We start from the raw sequence: 19280 nt of genomic DNA on the forward strand, positions 1-19280 counted from the left end.
TCATCAAGAGTATGTGAAGTCCTTCAGTCAGATTTTATGGTAGTTACTAGCATACACTTTTTTGAAGAGACTTTCTGATCTACACTCCAGAGCAGAAGGTGGCGGTAATGCACCGATAAACTGGATGCCAAGCGCCGTAAAACAAGAACACGAAGGAGAGGTGGTGGTGGCTGCACACCTAGATGGCTGCACATCTCTGATCAAAACACGAGTATCCTGCTCTCGTAATACGCAGAAGTATGCTATATTAAAAGTTTTCCTGTCCAACATATCCCATACAAAATCAATCTATTGTACACTCAGAGCGTCCTGGATTGGTTGCATTTACTGTTCTAATTTTGCGAGTGTGCCCGTTAAAAGAGGAGCGCTTTCATCTGCAGGATTGCAGTGAGTATTTCCCGCCACACCACCCATTGTCAGATTTTATTCATTAAAACGACTTGCTCTTAAGTTATTTGCCAAGCCGCCTTCCAATGTGGCAGGTTGACCAGGGGCTTCTATTGCCAGTTACTATGTGTTAGCCTGAAGGTTTGTACGCACAAAAAAATATACTTCATCCACTCACGGGCTGAGTGGGCGTGTCTTAGGGAATTGGGCCACGCATCCAGCCTGTTTGAAGTACTACAGATTCAGTGCCTCAGCAGATCCATGATGTTTATATAAATTATATATGGAGCACTGTAATGTTAGCCAGTGGAGCACAGTTCCAGCCCAGACCGTGACGATTGTAGTACAGCTAGTTGTACAGCACATAAACGTAATTTTAATTTTGTATTTCCTCTAAAGTACCTCTCCCTCCTGATCCCCTGAACCAGATATGTCAAAGGTAAGCTTGCATGGCAAGTGGTCCCTCTCCAGCAGTGATGATGATGATAATGATGAAGATTCAAAACCCACAAACAGTAATTCACCTGGACAGACCAAAACTCACAACTCTAACTCCATCACCAATCAGCTTGATCCCTACCTCGTTTCCGAACCAGTATCAGGCTCGGACCCTGACCCAGCACTAGTAGAGGAGGTGAAACCAGAACCAGTTCAGGTCCAGCCTACCTCCTTTATCTCTCTCTCTCTTGGCTCTGAGGCTACACATGTAGCCCAGGTCAGCCAATTGAACCCTGTGAAACATGGACGCCCCCCATCTTTGGCTGGCAAGAGGAAAAAGGAGGCAGATGATTCTGGCTGGGCCCTCTCTGACAGCGATGATGATGCAGAGAAGCCGAAAGCTTTGACTTCAGGCCTGAAAGACCCTCCAAAGAAGTCGACTCTGGGCCCAACCCCGAACCCCAAGAGGGTGAAGGTTGAAAACGACCGGCCTCCTAGCCCCCACGGGCGGACATACTACATCGATGAGCCAGACGATTTCTTTGAGACCAGCTTTCCTCCTGCTAATGACACATACCGCTTCTACCTCAACAAAGTCACAGGGCTGGATAAGAGATACAACACTGGGGCTCTGCACATCAAAGGTCAGTCCCATAACTGCATGCAGCTACAAACCTAGAACATAACCATGCAAATGATTGAGATAGAGCTATAAATATATTCATATGTTAATGTTGAGCTCCTGCCCAAATCCAGCACCATCGTATCGGTGAAGACTATTTTAAGTATTACAGAGTAAGGACAAAAAAACAGTATTGTGGACTGATAGCTACAGTATGGCATGTCTAACTAAGTGTAATGTGTAATGTCTATCTAGCCTTCTGTCTGTGATGTTCATCTCTCTTCAACTCGTGTCCTCATTCAGAGATCCTCTCGCCATTATTTGGAACCCTGAAGGAATCTGTCCAGGTAAGGCTATGTTACAAAGCTGCACACTGTGCCTCTATAACTTGTTTAGTGTGGGTTCACTGTATACCAGATTATTGTATCCTGTCATGTTACCTACTGTATAAATGACTCCAGACTTCTGTGTAGTTCAACTACTGTTTTGACATCGCATGGATGGTCCAGCAGTACCCACCAGAGTTTCGGTAAGGAACCCTTCTTGAAATTAATGAAGAGCCTGTGATTGGGTTGATGATAAGGGAGATTTTCTGATCTGATAATGGAGTGTGTGTCTGTGTCCAGAGACAAGCCTGTCCTGATTGTCCATGGGGACAAAAGAGAGGCCAAAGCTCGTCTCCTCCAGCAGGCCCAGCCCTATTCACACGTCCACTTCTGTCAGGTACCTTCAACAGTTGGAACTTGGAACACAGCAACATTTTAGGCTACATTGTAACCATCTGTTTAAGACTTTTAAAATATACTGATTCCACAGTCCACAAGGTGTTGGCCTATTGATTGTTACATGGTTTAGCGGGGTTTGGTTGTTTAAGATAGAAATAGTTAATTTATAATAAAGTCTCTTGGGGCACCACCTCAGAATTTGTTTAAAGGGGCTGAGAAAACCTTGTTTAACAATTAGTCTATAATCTTAAGTAATGAATTTGTTGTAAGTGTAGAGCAGATCAAATAACATGAGGAATCGGAATACACTAGTTACAATTAAACAATGATTTATTGGAATAAATTGAAATATAATGAACAGTAATGGAAATATGTTATTGGCTTTGGTAAGAGTTTGATGGGCTAACACACGAAACAAAACATACAATGGGTCTGATAGAAAGAGCGGGAAGTGGGAGGAGAAAGAATCTTAGGCCTTTGTCCAATAACAGGAATGTCTAGTGGTAAACTAAAGGTAGTTGGTTTTATGTGTAGGTCTAATCAAAACACACGATGGCCGGGTTTTCCAGATTTGTTAAGAAGCTCTTAACGCTAAGATCTTCTTAAGAACGTTCTAAGAGCGCAGTAGAACGCCCTTAGAACGTTCCTAAGAAGTTCTTAGCGTTAAGAGCTTTACAGACTATGACAAGCCGTTTTATAATTTAACCAATGAATTGTTGATACCCAAAATTCGAAAGCTTGATATCAAGAATTGCATTTTGGATATAAAGAATTCAATTCTGGATATCAACAATTTGAATTCTGGATATCAACAATTCATGTTAAATGATAAAATGGCTTGTCATACTTACTAAGCTTTTTTTATATCAAGAATTCGAATTTTGGATATCAAGAATTTGTTAAATTATAAAACGACTTGCCATAACAGACATCCTCTGATTACAATTATTAAAATAATTAACTTTGCTTAGTGTGCACATTGTTAGATCCAGTAGAGATCAACTCCACTGCTCATCTTTCTGGTATGATGTTGTACCGATAAACCTGTGCACCGGTTGCTTTCCGCTTAAACATAACTTGCGTTCCTGTTGCAGGGCTCCAGACTGACTTTTTTTACTTGGAGCACAGTAGCCCTTGACTGAAGATTTTAGGAGCGCAAGCAGAAAATTAAGGGGCAATATATTTCTTAAATATATTGTTTATTATCATTTGATGCTGGTAGTTCATGAAGAAAGGGACATCCTTAGTTTTTTCATTCAATATTTTGCATAATAAAACATAAATGTATTAATTGTTATCCAGTGAAATTAGGGATTTATATTAGCAAGGGGGTTTACGTTTAGCACTTTTGCAAGGCACTGTATTCATGTCACATTCTCAATGGGGGCTGAGCACCCCTTTAGGTCTGATCCTAGAATCGCCCCTGCAACGCACCATATAACCTAAGCTCGAGTTTAAATACATTATTTAATGTGACATTATGTACTTTACATGCAAGTCTTAGCTAAATGACTTAAATGTATGATGCACTTTTCGATCAGTCCTCCGACACCACAACACGATACTTGCCGAGTATAACAGCGCAACAGCTCAAACACAGGCAGGGAGACAGTAGCAACGCTAGTGCTAAATAAGTATTTAGCTGCTAGGCTCCATGACGCCGGGTAAGAAGGGCTCGTGAAACTGCTCACCAAAAGAACGAAGGGGCACCCACTTGTCTGGCAGATTAAGACATGTTCATTGGAACCTAGCGAAAAATATCTTAAACTTTCCAAGACTTTTAGCTAGGTTTATAGGTACCTAACGAAAAATAGCCTCAACTTTCCTAGACTTTAAGCTACGTTACTAATGCAGAAGGAAAGCTGATATTGCTGTCTTACTAGAACGACTTATCTGCGTTGTTGCTAACGTGTGCTGACATTGTGCACACCCAATTAATTCAACATTTGTAGGTCGCACATGCGCGAGTGCTTGTAAAAAAAGGTTCGCACTGACTCAAAAACTGGTCGCAAAATGCAACCATTTGGTCGCAATCTGGAGCCCTGTGTTGCTTTCCTAATTGTGTTGATTCTGACTGCACATGTCACTGCTGTTGCGTGCCCTTATAAGGAGCTGTCAAGGCGTGTATGTATGCTAATTCAGGAGCACGAGGACGCGCTTTCAACTTAAGAAAACTCTTCCCGGGGAGCACAGCTCAGAAAACTTCTGCTGCGTAGGAACACATTTTCAAGCATTCATGAATTTGGCGGATGTCTTTTTCTTACGTTGTTTTTCCGAAGCCCGTAAGAAACAATTCAGAAGAAACTTAAGAAAATGTTCAAGAATGAGGCCCAATATCTGTATTGGGAATACCGTTTTGGATGTTTTGACCAGAGTTAATAGAATAAAATGACTGGAATAAGCCTGGTGCCAAAACAGAAATCCAACCATGCTCCATTGGGGCCTGTGCTTCAAGCTAAGGAGCTAGGGGTGGGAGACTCAGCTGGCTGCAGGCTTTGAGAAACAGTTCTGGGCAAGTAGGGGTCTCGGAATAGATAAGATGGACTGAATTATTAGGGTTCCTCCGGTAGGAGGGAACCCTATTGTTATTGGTGGTTTTATTATTATGTTTTACCCATGGGAGTCAATGGCAGCCCCTAGAGCACAATGGTAAAAAGTTGTGAAATTTGGCATGTTGAAACTGCAGACCATTAGTAACTACCATACCAAACATGGGCCATGTGAGACAATAGGTGGCGCTACAGGCCACGCCCCAAAATGTCAATTTTTAAAGTGATGCCATTTGCAGGCCATAAGTCCCAAAATGCTGAAATTCATTACAGATACCTTATTTCTCATGAGGAACAAAAAAGCCTCTAGAACCTATAACGGCCGCCATATTGGATTTTTCTGTACAATAAAGATTGAGGAAACACGTTTTTTCGCTACTCCTCCTACATTTTTGGTTAAAATGTTCTTCAAAGTTGCCAGAGAGGATCTCCAGACTGAGCCTCACAAAAGTTATCAATAGGATTTTTGATTTTCAAAACCGTTTGTCCAGTACAGCCAATCAAAATCATCAACAAAGGAACCAAACAGGAAGTTGGGTCAAATCTCAGCAAATCTTTGAGATATCAACACCAAACTTGGTATATCGGTGGAAGACAATACAACATGTTCCCATGTGAAAAATTGACTTAATATCTTAAAAAATGACTGACATAAATCAAATCAAATTTATCGCTAACGCTAAAATAATGCTTTACACATCCACCGGTCTAAAACGGATACTCTGATACTATCAATAGTTCATATGAAGACTCTTGAGAATGTTTAGTATTCAAATCTGAATTTTTTTTAATGTAAGATGAAAAGTAGATTTTTGGTGAATATTTGAAACATGCATGCTTGGCTAATTTCAGAGCTATTTTGGCTGAATCCTCTCTCCCCTCCTCCTGCCCGCGCGTGCTCCAGATCCTCACACACACTCAGCCTTCCCTTGACACACGCGCGGCCAAGACGCACACGCAACATTTCAGGAGAGTGTGGGCTGACCAAGCCCCCACTCATTCCTTGGTCTTTAGCAAAGGCCCATGTGGATCCTGAAACATTGATAGTATAGACCAAGAGTAACTACCACACCACAAATGGCCCAACATTACCCATAGGTGGCGCTACAGGCCACGCCCTGAAGCACAAAGATACAAGGCTCTCTGGAATGGTTAGGCTCACCAAGCCCCCTCCCTTCACTTCTTGGCTTGAAATAAAGGCCCATGTGGATCTTGTTGGTATTGCATTTCCGATTTTGTATGCAATGGTAAAAAGTTCTCCATATCCTGAAACAGTGATAGTATAGGCCATGAGTAACTACTACACCACAAATGACCCACCATTATCCATAGGTGGCGCTACGGCCACCCCCCAATTGTCCATTTTCAATGTGCTGCCATTTGCATCCCATTTGTCCCAAAATTCAGAAATTCATAACATATGCCTTATTTCTCATGAGGAACAAAAAAGCCTCTAGAACCTATAACGGCACCCACACAAATCTGAAAAAAAGTTGAATGTAAGATGAAAAGTAGATTTTTAGTGAATATTTGAAACATGCATGCTTGGCTAATTTCAGAGCTTTTTTGCAAAATCCTCTCTCACCTCCTCCTGCTCCTCCTGCCTGATCCAAATCCTCACATACTCAGCCTTCCCTTGACACACGCGCGACTAAGACGCACACGCAACATTTCAGGAGAGTGTGGGCTGACCAAGCCCCCACTCATTCCTTGGTCTTTAGCAAAGGCCCATGTGGATCTTGATGGTATTTCATTTCCAATTTTGTATGCAATGATAAAAAGGTCTCAAATCCTGAAACATTAATAGTATAGGCCGAGAAACACTTTAACAAAAGCCCATGTGGATCTTCTTGGTATTGCATTTCCGATTTTGTATGCAATGGTAAAAAGGTCTCAAAATCCTGAAACATTGATAGTATAGGCCGAGAAACACTTTAACAAAAGCCCATGTGGATCTTCTTGGTATTGCATTTCCGATTTTGTATGCAATGGTAAAAAGTTATAAAAATCCTGAAACATGGATAATATAGACCAAGAGTAACTACCACACCACAAATGGCCCACCATTACCCATAGGTGGCGCTACAGGCCACGCCCTAAACCACAAAGATACAAGGCTTTCTGGAATGGATAGAATCACCAAGCCCCCTCCCTTCACTTCTTGGCTTGAAATAAAGGCCCATGTGGATATTGATGGTATTGCATTTCCGATTTTGTATGCAATGGTAAAAAGGTCTCAAAATCCTGAAACATAGATAGTATAGGCCAAGAAACACTTTAACAAAGCCCATGTGGATCTTGTTGGTATTGCATTTCCGATTTTGTATGCAATGGTAACAAGTTCTCCAAATCCTGAAACATTGATGGTATAGGCCATGAGTAACTACCACACCACAAATGACCCACCATTATCTATATGTGGCGCTACGGCCATCCCACCATTGTCCATTTTCAAAGTGCTTCCATTTGCATCCTATTTGTCCCATAATTCTGAAATTCATTATATATGCCTCATTTCCCATGAGGAACAAAAAAGGCTCTAGAACCTATAATGACCACCCCCACAAATCTGAAAAATAGTTCAATGTAAGATGAAAAGTAGATTCATTGTGAATATTTAAAATATGTATGCTTGGCTAATTTCTAGAGCTTTTTCCCCAAATCCTGTCTGTAATTTGTTTAAATGAACGTAGCCTTTTAAACCTCTAGGTTTAATTCTCTCTTTTATACATTTAAAGTTGGATTTGACATTTAACAGACATTCAATCATTTAGCAAGTTGTTTGACTCAAAAATCATAGAAGTACATGGCCCCAACAGTACCAAGCTCCCACCTTCACTCCTTAGTCTAGTAGCCATTTTAGACTAGTAGGCATTCTGTGATTAGTTTGGCCACAGCTAATTCTACTGTTAAAAGAAACAGAAGGTCTTCTTCTTCAGAACTATACAGTTGAATCAACCAAACGCAGCTTGGTCATGTTATCATCTTCTTTGGCACATTTAAACTAAGGACTAGACTTTTAAGAAAGCATGACCAAAGCAATTTGGTGAGGGAGGGTTCCTCCATAAACAGTTGCCGACAAAGAATTTCAGACAATAACTTAAACGTAGTCTTGCATTAAGAGTAGAGTCAACGAATTGAATAACTGTGCTAATGGTTGTTGAAACTCATTGCTCTGAGTTGGTGCATGTCATTTTAGGCAGAAGTCCATGTCTGGTGATATTTGACAACCTCAAACAGAATGAGTTTGCCACTGGGTCTAATGAAAAGGCTCTTGTTTTGATTTGCAATGCAATTATGGGAGGTTCTAGATCATTGGGGTGCCAAGCTGGGCCCAGTTGTACTGTTAGAAAGGCCAGTTACATTAAACATTATTGTTGTCAAATTATTTTTTTTTCCCAGCATTGCAGGCACTAACAAAAGCAGTGGTGCCCAGAAATGTTTCGCAGGAGTGGCGAAAAAGAGAAGCAGAACAGTGGAACACCATCTCACTACCATTATCTCTTATTCACTCTCATCTGTGTTTTATTTCTGTAACTGGTAGAGTATGGGACTACATGAAAGTTTCAAAGTCAAAGTGTAGTAATGTACAATAGAGGAACTGGGTGTACAAGCTTCTGCTTGCGGAATGAATGCTTCGTGACATGTTTTATAAAACTTGAGAAGTTTCCTTTTATTCGTGGTGTGTGTCCAGTATATAACGTCTAGCCCTGCTTTATCCTACCGCCCTGCTCCCCGGCCCCTCGTCGTAGCCTCATCTCCATGCCCATAACATTACGCCATTAACTAGATCCAGTTACATGACACTGGGAAATGGGTGCTGATGTGGAAAGTCCCCAAAAACAGCAGAAAACAAGGAAAATATTAATCCACCAGTCATTTTTACATTTTAAATATGGAGGCATCTATAGGAACTAGTGGTTACTCCTTTGTTGTGCACCCAACAGATATTGGGCTACTTTACATATAATACATATATAACTATACTTATAGGCCTTAACGTAGTTGTCGGCCTACCATTACATACACGTCCTTTACTACATTGTATCTTCCCTTTCATAAAGTTATTGTTGTAATCAAAGCTTTTAAAGAATGGATCTCTGCATGATGGGCCTGACCAGAGCAGAGGTGGCCTGACAGAACACGCTTCAAAGTTGTCACTTTCAAAAGGGTGGCATTTTAACCCTGTTCGTCCAAAATGTCTAAAAGTTGGTACGCATGCCTTATATTGCTCATGGGGAACAAAAGAGTGTCAAGAACCCATAATGTCAGCAGCATGGATATTTCTCTACAGTGACAATTTGTGAAGAATTTCAGAAAATGACTTAAAATCAGCCATTGATCCAGTTGTCTTGAAATGTTGTGTACATGTATGAAATACATGCAGGGGCGGCCTTAAGCATCTGGGGGCCCGTTTCAAAAACTAATATGGGGCCCTACCAAAACATAAACATAATAGAGCAGAAAAGGCAAGGATTCCTGTCGGTTTCCATCAATGGTATCTTATTTTATTACGTGCACTTTCAGCTTCATGAACAGGGCAGCTCAACATCGGAATAATCCAACCTTATTTGATTAAAACGATATCTAATTATACAGGGTTTTAAGTTGAAATAAGGCTCGCCCTTTCACGCACGGCAACTTCACTGCTAATTGACTAGCGCAGTATATGTTCAGCTGACTTGGCAAAAAAAAACAGCTCAAATATCCCGTCAACTTCAATTATTTAACAAAAAGCAAAGAAGAAAAATAGTCTGACGTGACACTGATCCGAACTTATCATAAACTAGCTCTAGCTCTACAACGATGCACTCACCGGGCGCACCGCTGCTGTCGCCGGTAGTAGGATCTACAGATGCTGAACCAAAGATAGAGATCACTTTTTGTAAACTGAATAAAGCTTTTTTTTTTTGTCCGATATTTTTAGTTTTTCAGCAACACTGGCATATGTACGTTTCATTTCTTTTCCTGCTCAAACTAACATTTTAACCTTGGTCGCGGGGGCGGTAAACGTTGCCATGGTAACCACGAGTTCGACCAATCAGAGATATCAGTCAGTGTTGTTTTGCTTAGAATTGTGGGTAGTGTAGTATTTCAACAAAAGATCGCAAATAACAAGGTTGATTTACGGACTTGTGGCTTGAGCAGAAACTTTCGTTTCACAACCTCGTAGTTCGTGGTCAGTCTGCCTTGGATGGTTTAGAGTAGACATTGTGGCAGACAATCAATATCTTACTGAGAGAATGAACGGGACTTTTGCCGGTCTGTTGGGGGTCCCCTTGGAGGGCGGGGCCCGTTTCAATTGAAACGGATGAAACATAGGTAAGGCCGCGTCTCAATACATGTCAGTGTCATGTCAATTTGGTAATGGTTTGAAATGTTATGGAGGAACCCGCCATTGCTGCCTGCAGCTATATTTTTCTTTTGCTTCCTATGTTGTTCCCACAGTTGCGCACTAGAGGACACCATTGTTTTTTCCATTACATTTTGATGGCCTAGTTGCATGTTGGGTCTTCCTTCACCTTGCAGTCCCTGTGCCAATTTCATACGCATTTTCCTCTTCTCCCGTCTTATGCTGCTGATTTCTCCTCTTCCTCACGTCTGATCCTGTAAGCTGTGACATCTAAATACAACGATCAATTAAGGACTTGCGTTTGAAGTGAAATGTTATTTTCCTAATCAATCTTACTGAGACAGAGACACTGCAGCTGTAGTGCCAAGAGCATGACCCTAATAAGACACCATATAGCTGAGTTCAAGAGGATTTATTTGTTTTTTAACAGGCCAAACTGGATATTGCTTTTGGGACACACCACACGTAAGTGTTCCATTTATTCTCCTAGACTGAGCTTTTTATGTATTCCATTTGAAACATCTCTCTCTCTCTCCATCTCTGTATCACTCTATTCACTCAGCCATGCTCTCTTTCATAAAATTAAATAGACTTCACCACAAGTAGGATTTAGCTTTTCAGTTGGTACATTAGCTTTTTATCTGTTGGTATTTTTCTTCCCCATTTAATCCTGTTTTGTCAGTTTATTCTAGGCAGCTGATTGTCAGTTGAGAGTAGCTAGTAAGATTATTCTGTCTCATAAATAAATCTTAGCCCGTCATTTGCTACCCAGTTCATGTTTGCTAGTCAGTACACAAGAAGTGTATACCCATACCAACTAGAGATACGAATATGTTATCACATACATCCTGTAGTTGTCTCTCCATTCCAAACCCCCACCCTCAAACTCAGGTCTTTATCTCCTCCACACAAGCCAGTGTTTTAATCTCACCCACCCTTAGAAGGCTGATATAACAACCCCCCCCCCCCACACACACACACACACACACACACACACACCTGAGCCAACCCTCAGTAGTTAATTCTGGACTCTAACATCACATCTTGTAAAAATAATAATATTTGTGGCCATTTAGAGCATGTAAGTATGTTATCTGAATATTGTAAGGTTAAATAGGTTAAAATAAGAGTGTTTTTTTATATGGTTGAATGTTATGAGGTAATTCCTCCATAGTTGTTTTGGACCAAGGGGTCGTACCGTGGGGGTTATGTGTTGTCCTGACACACACACTGTGTTTTTGTCGTTGCAGGAAGATGATGTTGTTGTGGTATGAGGAAGGTTTCAGGGTTGTCATCCTCACCTCCAACCTCATCAGAGCAGACTGGTACCAGAAGACACAGGGGTGAGGCTTTTTGAAGCTATCTTCTTCATTATTTGTATTATTTATAACTCATTGGGTGTGCTTGCCTTTGCCTTAATGCAAAAAAAAGAGGAGACTATGGGGCTGCTGGGGCAGCCACAAGCACACCCTCACAATTTCCCTCAAAATTGTACCCGTTATTATTTTTATTATTATAATTTTTAATTAAATGTATTAATCATCTCCTAAAAAAATCTCACAAAGAGAGTCGCACAACCACAATCAAAAACAAAAGAGATAACCCACAACGGACACAAAACAAAAGGCCACCCTTATTATTTATGTCTTTATCACCGACATTATTTTTATCATCATCTTCATGTACAGTGTTTCTGTGTCTTGATGCCAGGATGTGGATGAGCCCCCTCTATCCACAGTTACCGGCTGGGAGCCCAGAGACATCGGGGGAGTCACCCACCATGTTCAAACGTGACCTACAGGAGTACCTGTCGGCCTATAATGCCCCTGAACTCTCTGATTGGCTGCAGAGGATCAAGAAGCATGACCTATCAGAGACCAGGTGAGACAAGAACCCTGGGGAAAAAAACATGCACTGGCCTATAGTCACTACCAGTACTAAATGTGTTATATGGACTCATGATGCTGCCTGACACATTTTCTCAGTTGTCTCTTCTTCCTCCACTCCTCATCTTCTCCCTTTCCCTCTTCCTCTTCTCCTATTTCCTCTTCCTCCCCCTCATGATGTTCTTTTGCCTCCTCTTCCTCAGAGTGTATCTAATTGGCTCGGCTCCAGGCAGATATTTGGGATCAGACATGGAGAAGTGGGGTCACCTCAGGCTAAGAAAGGTACTAACAGGCTTTCTGGCTCCTTTCTCTCTTTCCTTTCTTGTTTCCAACTTTGTTCTTTTATTCTCCCCGTGTCTCTCTCCTTCTCTCTCCTCTTCTGTTCTCTGTGGCTGCATGGAGCTCCGGCACTTTCACTGGCCTCAGTGTTCAACGAAGCCCTCATTATAATTTGTCAGTCCATCTGTCTACCACCTGTGACAGTCCATTGCAGCAGAGTTGATCAAATCTCACCTCCTTCCCTCCTGCCTTATTATGCCCATTTTCTAGCTACTGCATGATCACACACAACCCATCCCCAGCGAAGAAAAGTGGCCTGTCATCGGTCAGTTCTCCAGCATCGGCTCTATGGGATTGGACAAGACCAAATGGTTGGCGGGGGAATTCCAGCGCACCCTGACCACCTTGGGCAAGTCTTCGCACAGGCCTGATCCACCTGTACACTTGGTATGTTTTTATAAAATGTTGCTTCCAATTGCAAATTATTTTTTGAGAGAAAAAATATGAGAAGACAATGTTCTGTTAGCTAGCTCTGATTCGGATGTGCAAATGTGTATTTCTGTAAAAATATAAACATGTCGCGCTTTTTATATTTGTTCAACCACATTTGTAGGCCTATTATCCAATGATGTATTATTTATAACCTACTATACTATATAACTACAAAAAGAAAACAAAGTTGATGTCAAATTATGAGATTGAAATAAATACGAGGGAGGGATAGCCTAACCTACAATTTCTATTTCTGGTAAGTTTACTTGTAAGCCACCCCATTTGTGCGTAGTGTCCGACTGTGCTGCGATCAAGTACAAAATTGACGTGAACACTGCTGATACAGCTATTCTCTGGCTACACACACAGGTGGCTAACTCCTACGTTCATCAAGTTGTTGTTTTCTGACATATTAGAACCTCAAAGCTGGAGTTGCCAGAGGATTGTCCGTGGCAACAGCTACGCTCTAATCCTCAACATCCCCCCCCCCTTTATCAGTAGGGTACCCATAGCAACAGAATTCCACTCTGCGTTTTTCTAGACGAACAGCATCACGCTCAACTCCCATACTCTTTGATCGACGCATCGCGCTTGCAGCTAGCACTTCTGACATGACTGTTCCACAGACGAGATGGACATAAGGAGGTTTTTCGAGGAAGAGGAAAGTTAGTCAGAGTTTCCCAAGTTTTCCCTTCAGTGGCCAAAGCACCCTTATGAGACATTCTCTGACTATAATAACATTAGTTAAGTCAGCTGAAGACGGAAGAAAAACTGTTTAACTCCACACTTCAGTGCAACAAAGTTTTCTCACTTTGCACATGCTTTCAGGAACTCATTTCAGATGTATATAATGTACTAAGCACACTTTGTGATGTATAAAGATTTACTTGACATGAGAGTGTGCGGGCCATCACGGAAACTTTTAAGCAGACGTGAGAATGTGCGGACCGTCCGTAAAGTCTTGTAACGTGGCAAATTCGAACTGAAAAGTGCCGAAACTCACCAAATATTACAGAATACATTTTCCACTACTACTTTTATGACGTTGACTATTCAAAAAACATAAAAATTAAAGATTGATCATTAATGTGGATGATCACATAAAAATGCTAAAACCCAAAACGGGAAATGCTATAGGGGCCTATAGCCTTCTGTTTAATCCGCCACAACTTAATAACTTCTGTTAAACATGAGGGTGTCAAACATACGACAAAATCACTCAGGAAATGCATGTCACGCTAACCCTAGAGCTGCCATGCTGTTACGATGCGCCACCACTCGTTTTTTTATTTAAAGTTCTACATCGGACCATTTCTTTTTAATTTCTGCCATGGTCCGGTTCACTGAACCCACAGCATTTATGGCCCTATAATAATAATAATAATGGTGTTATTTGTAATGCACTTTACATTTAGCTAAATCTCAAAGTGATACAGGTTAAAAACAAGAAAGGGTGCAAATAGTGACAGTCTTCCACTCCGCCGACTTTCTTTTGTCGCTTATACCTTATGACAGGCCGCCAAACAGGACACATTTTCTCGCCTCCACACTCGGTTGTCAAAACCTTGATCTCACAGTCACCGTATTTCTTTGAATAAACGCAGCAGAGTTTAACGTTCATTTTTGGTGAGGCGGTTCTTCGAGGGCGGCGTTTATTCAAAGAAATTCAGACAAAGAAATGACCTCAGGAGTGGATTTACAGTCCATTTGCATATTCATTTATGGGAGGAGGCAAGGCGGGGTCAGTGGCTCGTTCACGTGCGGTCAATCTCACGTTGATTGTGATTTATAAAGGAAAGGTGCGCCGGACCTGGTGTACGACCGGTTTTATACATGTGAATATTTCTGTGCGTAGGTACTTTTCGAGTTTTGGCCATACGCCATCTTCTGGTATGAAAGCTGCTCAATCCTTTATACATGAGTTCCCTGGTATTACGATGTTCCTTTAAGTGTATTTTTATGTTCTCAAAGCAAAAATAAGTTTGAGGTTCGGTAACTAGACCAATTTGTCAAGCCTGTGGAGATCTAGGAACCATAAGGAGTAGTTTGTTTCAATGTAGATCTATGATGCACAGGTAGTAGTCAGGTATCCATTAATATGTGAGGAGCAGAGGTGAGAAACACAGAGGTCTAAGGATCTAATCTAGCCCTGCCCATTGCTCCAGTCAGCAGATCCACTTCACCTGCCATTTTATATATAGCTTTCTTAATGAAACATATAGCTAAAAGAATGGGGGGGGGGGGGGTCACAGCATTCCATTTGGGGGGTATTGCCCCCCGTGGAGCCGACCCTGCCCAAAGCCCAGTCTAGCCTCTGAGTCAGTGTGAATACCATATGTTGGTTTTCATTGTCTAGTCGTGAGGCGATTGACTGAGGCAAGCTATAACTAAGAATAGAGCAGTTTGGGGCTCCTGGGTGGCTCACATGTAGGGTATGGCCTTACTGCAGGGGCCCAGGATCGAAGCCAGCCCAGGCAATTCTCTGCAAGTACTCCCCTCGGCTCTCTTTTATGTTTCCTGTCAATCTTCACTATCTCTTGGCACAAAAAACTAAAACAGAAAGGCCCTAAAAGTTATCAAATAAATAAATAGAATAGGCTGTCTCCCGTTTCCCCTCCTCCCTCAGCCGTATATATGGATGTAAATAGATGTTGTGTTTGCATGATTGTTCTTATCATATACAGTAGATGCATGCCTGTGTATATTTAAAAAATATATATCTTTGTGTTTGACCAAGCATCATTTGCATGTAATTTGTGTTTCTGTAGTTAGTTGCTGTCAGCTCTGGGTTGTCATTATGCAAAATCTCACCAATCCATGCTTTCTAATCACAATAATAGGTGGGCATCCAATTGCTAGCAAACAAACAACAGACCACATCAAATCAGTCCACATAATGGAACATTCTCTTTTACTGTCTTCCAGGGGCGGTTCTACATGGGGGCCTACAGGGGCCAGGGCCCCTGTAAAAATGTCCCTGCCCCCCCTGTGGCCCCCCTGAGCTGACTGAAAAAAAAGTGTAGTCATCATGAATGAGGAAGGGATATTTGCAGCCTTTTTTGCCCCAGTAAATACAAAAGTTAGAGAAACATATCAAGGTATTGAAAGAGTTGAGGAGCTGGAAGAGGGAGAGCCAGAGCCGTTTGTATGATTTTAAAATGAAAGTATTTAACGTTTAAATATCATTTGTTTGTTTTTAATGTGCCCCCCTGATTAAACACTGGCTCCCCAGTAAAATACGTCCAGAACCGCCACTGCTGTCTTCCCCTCATGCATGTACATTAACGTCACTGTTTTAAAAAGTTTCTTCCTGGTGGCAAAGGATGCTCTTTGTAAATGTCAGCAGAAAAGTCACTGTGTCACGCAGAGACAACCCCCCGCCACTTAGCCTAACCCTTCAGACAGACAGAGAGACAAACCGCAAGGGCAGTAATGCAGGAAGGCAGGCAATTTTATTAAAAGACAAAAAGACAATTGTGCTGTCATAATGCAATGTGCAGGCAACAAAAGGACGGCTGTGGCCTCACCAAAAACAGTGGTGTATGTGTGTGGTAGTAATAATATAGTTAGTAAAAACACTGTGAAGAATATCAGCATATGCACAAACAATGAGGCAATATGTATCTGAAGTATAGGTAGTAGAGTTGTGCCAAATGGCATTGTAAACCTAAGGCAGTAGTGGAAAAGAAAGACATTAAAGAGGAGAGAGAGATGGGAGAGATCTCGGTGTGAATGTTGGTAGGTGAGAGGAGTGTGTGTGTGTGTGTATAGGGTTCAGGGGGGGCCTCAGCTTGATAGTGTGTGAGTGAGTAAGTATCGTTCTTCCCTCTTTTACACAGAGATCCTGCAATATTGCCGTATAGAAGACCTGTCTATATGCCGGCTTTGCTTGTTTACACAGAACCAAACAAAGTCGGCATAATACCACCCTGTGGGTGCTTTTACAATGTTGCATGACGGCATTCTGCGTAAAAAGGGACTACGTCAGTGTTTTTGCTAGCGTGTGTAGTTCCACAATGACCCCCCTGTCTGTTTTCGGTACCTTTTACACGACTGCGAGGCGGCATTATGCCGCAACATCCCAGCTTTAACAGGCTGTGTAAAAGAGGCTACTGTGTTACACGTCTGGGGGTGGAATTGACAAACAGGTTGGGTTGATGTTCATAGGGGTGTCAGGTGGCTGAGCGGGTAGAGCATCGGGCTAGTAATCTGAAGGTTACCAGTTCGATTCCCACATGATGTTGTGTCCTTGGGCAAGGCACTTCACCCTACTTGCCTCGGGGAGAATGTCCCTGTACTTACTGTAAGTCGCTCTGGATAAGAGCGTCTGCTAAATGACTAAAAATGTAAAATGTAAATGTAAATGTGTAGATGTCTGACTGCCTTGCTTTGTGTGTGTGTGATCCCCAGGTATACCCTTCAGTGGAGGATGTGAGGACCAGTCTGGAAGGCTACCCGGGTGAGCAGCCTTTCTGTTTCTCCGTTACTCTCTGTCGCTTTGTCTGTTTATTGCTTTCTCTCTGTTTCTCTCTTTCACTAACTATTACAAACCTATACAACTACCTATAGAGTAGTACCGTATTTTTCGGAAATAAAGCCGTGGCTTGTATCCTGATTTTACAGTTGGTTGTACGGCTTACAGTGCATGTCCACTGCAGCGACAAGATGAAAATGAAAAGATGCCTATCTTTATTTTTCAAGGCCAACCCAAAACTATTATTCCGGCTATTAATTTAATGCCCAACACTTGAACGTTGGCTTATTACTTGAAAAATGAATTATTTCCAGTAAAATGTTATATACAGCTAGCGAACTAATGCTAGCATCGCTAGACTAACGACATTGGCTAATTCAACGTAGTGCAGTGGTTCTCAACCCTGTCCTCAGGGACCCCCTGTCCTGCATGTTTTAGATGTTTCCCAGCTCCAACACACCTGATTCAAATAAAAGGGTTGTTATCTAGCTGTGTAGAGGCCTGGTAACGAACATGCATTTGAATCAGGTGTGTTGGAGCAGGGAAACATCTAAAACATGCAGGAGAGGGGGTCCCTGAGGACAGGGTTGAGAACCACTGACGTAGTGTAACCGAGCTGTTTGTAGGTTTGTTTTAGATATAATTGTATATGGTCGTGTGAATAATGAGACATGGACGAGGTCTCTTTTCACAACTTTTTTCTCTTTTCACAACTTGTATTTTACCACTGCTCGTCTTGAAATCGCCATTCGAACAGCCCTTACTGACTTCACGTAATGCTCACGGCAACTCCCGAGGGACAAAACACCCTTGTCTGTTGAACATAGAAAGTAGGGATGTGCATCTCCATCACTGAGGATGATGCGATACACATCTCGAGGCACTGCCAACGATCCGATACATTAAAGATACATAAAAGCAACTAATGCAATACGATACTATTCACCCTTATTGCGATGCAGTGCAATTCAACACAATGCGATTCAATGAGATGCGATGCCAAAGAATATAATGCTATGCAAGTTAATATGGTACATAATGATTTATTTCTTTGTCAGACAGCAAATCATCAATTAACTATATAAGGGAAAGTTTTATTTCACATATTGAACAAAGTCACTGACCAAAGATAAAATAACATTAGGTCTTGGCCTTGCATTAAACCAGTCCTTCTTTCCTGTTGTATGTGTCCTCTGAATGTAAAACAGGGTAAACTATTACTGGCAGTCACAAGCTGCTGTAAACACTGTCTTAACACCATACATTAAATTGAAGTCATACTCTTGTTGAGTGACTTGTTGCTCTTGTAGGTTAGGTATAACGAAATTAACTCTTGTACTCGCTGTGTAATATTTTACTGTTGATTGTTCTACAAAGGTACAGTCTTGCACTTTTTGTGGTTCATGTTGTTTTAATTTGTAACTTGTATAACGGCATGCTCTTATGGGTCTTCCCTTTGGCACTTTTTTAGTTTTTTCACAATGTATGCTTCATGTTTTGGCTGCTTGCAGTGTTTGGGACTACCTCGTTATGATCAGTGACCTATGCTCTTTTGTAAAGCTCTCTCTTGAAAGTCGCTTTGATTAAAAGCATCTGCTAAATGTAAATGTCATATGTCCTACTTTAAGGTATTTCCTCAATCTCTTGTCTTACTTTGTCGTACACAACAGGGATTCGTTTCTCGGAGAATGCTTCCTATTCTTGTACCGGTGGAGCTAGCCACTGACTGTAGCCATAGCTGAATCCGAGGGGGAGGCAGACGTCTCCACACAAATACCATATAGCCTCTTCAGGTGACTACCTAAATTAGCCATGCTGCCTTTGTACTTTATAGCAGCACAACATATCTTACCAATTGCATGGGTCTTGTCAAATTTCCCATCTTTATTGTAAAATCCGAAGTGTTGCCAATCCTTGGATTTATTGCAATTCGTAGGAATGTGTAACTCTTCCTCCGCCATGATAACACTCGCCCAAACATGCCTTCAACTCACGCGAAACTTGGCCGAGAGACTTGACAAGAATCAGCCACTGACAGCAGTGGAGATGAGAGCATTGGTCACATTTCTAAATAC

The 19280-nt window shown here is 41.7% G+C and overlaps 1 protein-coding gene across 2 annotated transcripts in view; it reads left to right on the forward strand.

Moving 5' to 3' along the window:
- Positions 1-153: 153 nt before the first annotated feature.
- tdp1 (tyrosyl-DNA phosphodiesterase 1) overlaps positions 154-19280 on the forward strand; it is a 27383-nt gene continuing 8256 nt past the window's right edge. For both annotated transcript variants that reach the window (XM_084668245.1, XM_084668243.1), the window contains exons 1-11: positions 154-387; positions 816-1469; positions 1751-1794; positions 1921-1976; positions 2074-2170; positions 10505-10539; positions 11325-11417; positions 11785-11955; positions 12164-12242; positions 12510-12686; positions 17142-17190. In XM_084668245.1, coding sequence (XP_084524371.1) covers positions 818-1469; positions 1751-1794; positions 1921-1976; positions 2074-2170; positions 10505-10539; positions 11325-11417; positions 11785-11955; positions 12164-12242; positions 12510-12686; positions 17142-17190 — 1453 coding nt within the window. In that variant the 5' untranslated portion in view covers positions 154-387; positions 816-817. The remainder of the gene's footprint in view (positions 388-815; positions 1470-1750; positions 1795-1920; positions 1977-2073; positions 2171-10504; positions 10540-11324; positions 11418-11784; positions 11956-12163; positions 12243-12509; positions 12687-17141; positions 17191-19280) is intronic.

The sequence above is a fragment of the Hypomesus nipponensis genome, chromosome 12, assembly GCF_054491055.1.
Source record: "Hypomesus nipponensis isolate SF chromosome 12, ASM5449105v1, whole genome shotgun sequence".
NCBI classification, from domain to species: domain Eukaryota; kingdom Metazoa; phylum Chordata; class Actinopteri; order Osmeriformes; family Osmeridae; genus Hypomesus; species Hypomesus nipponensis.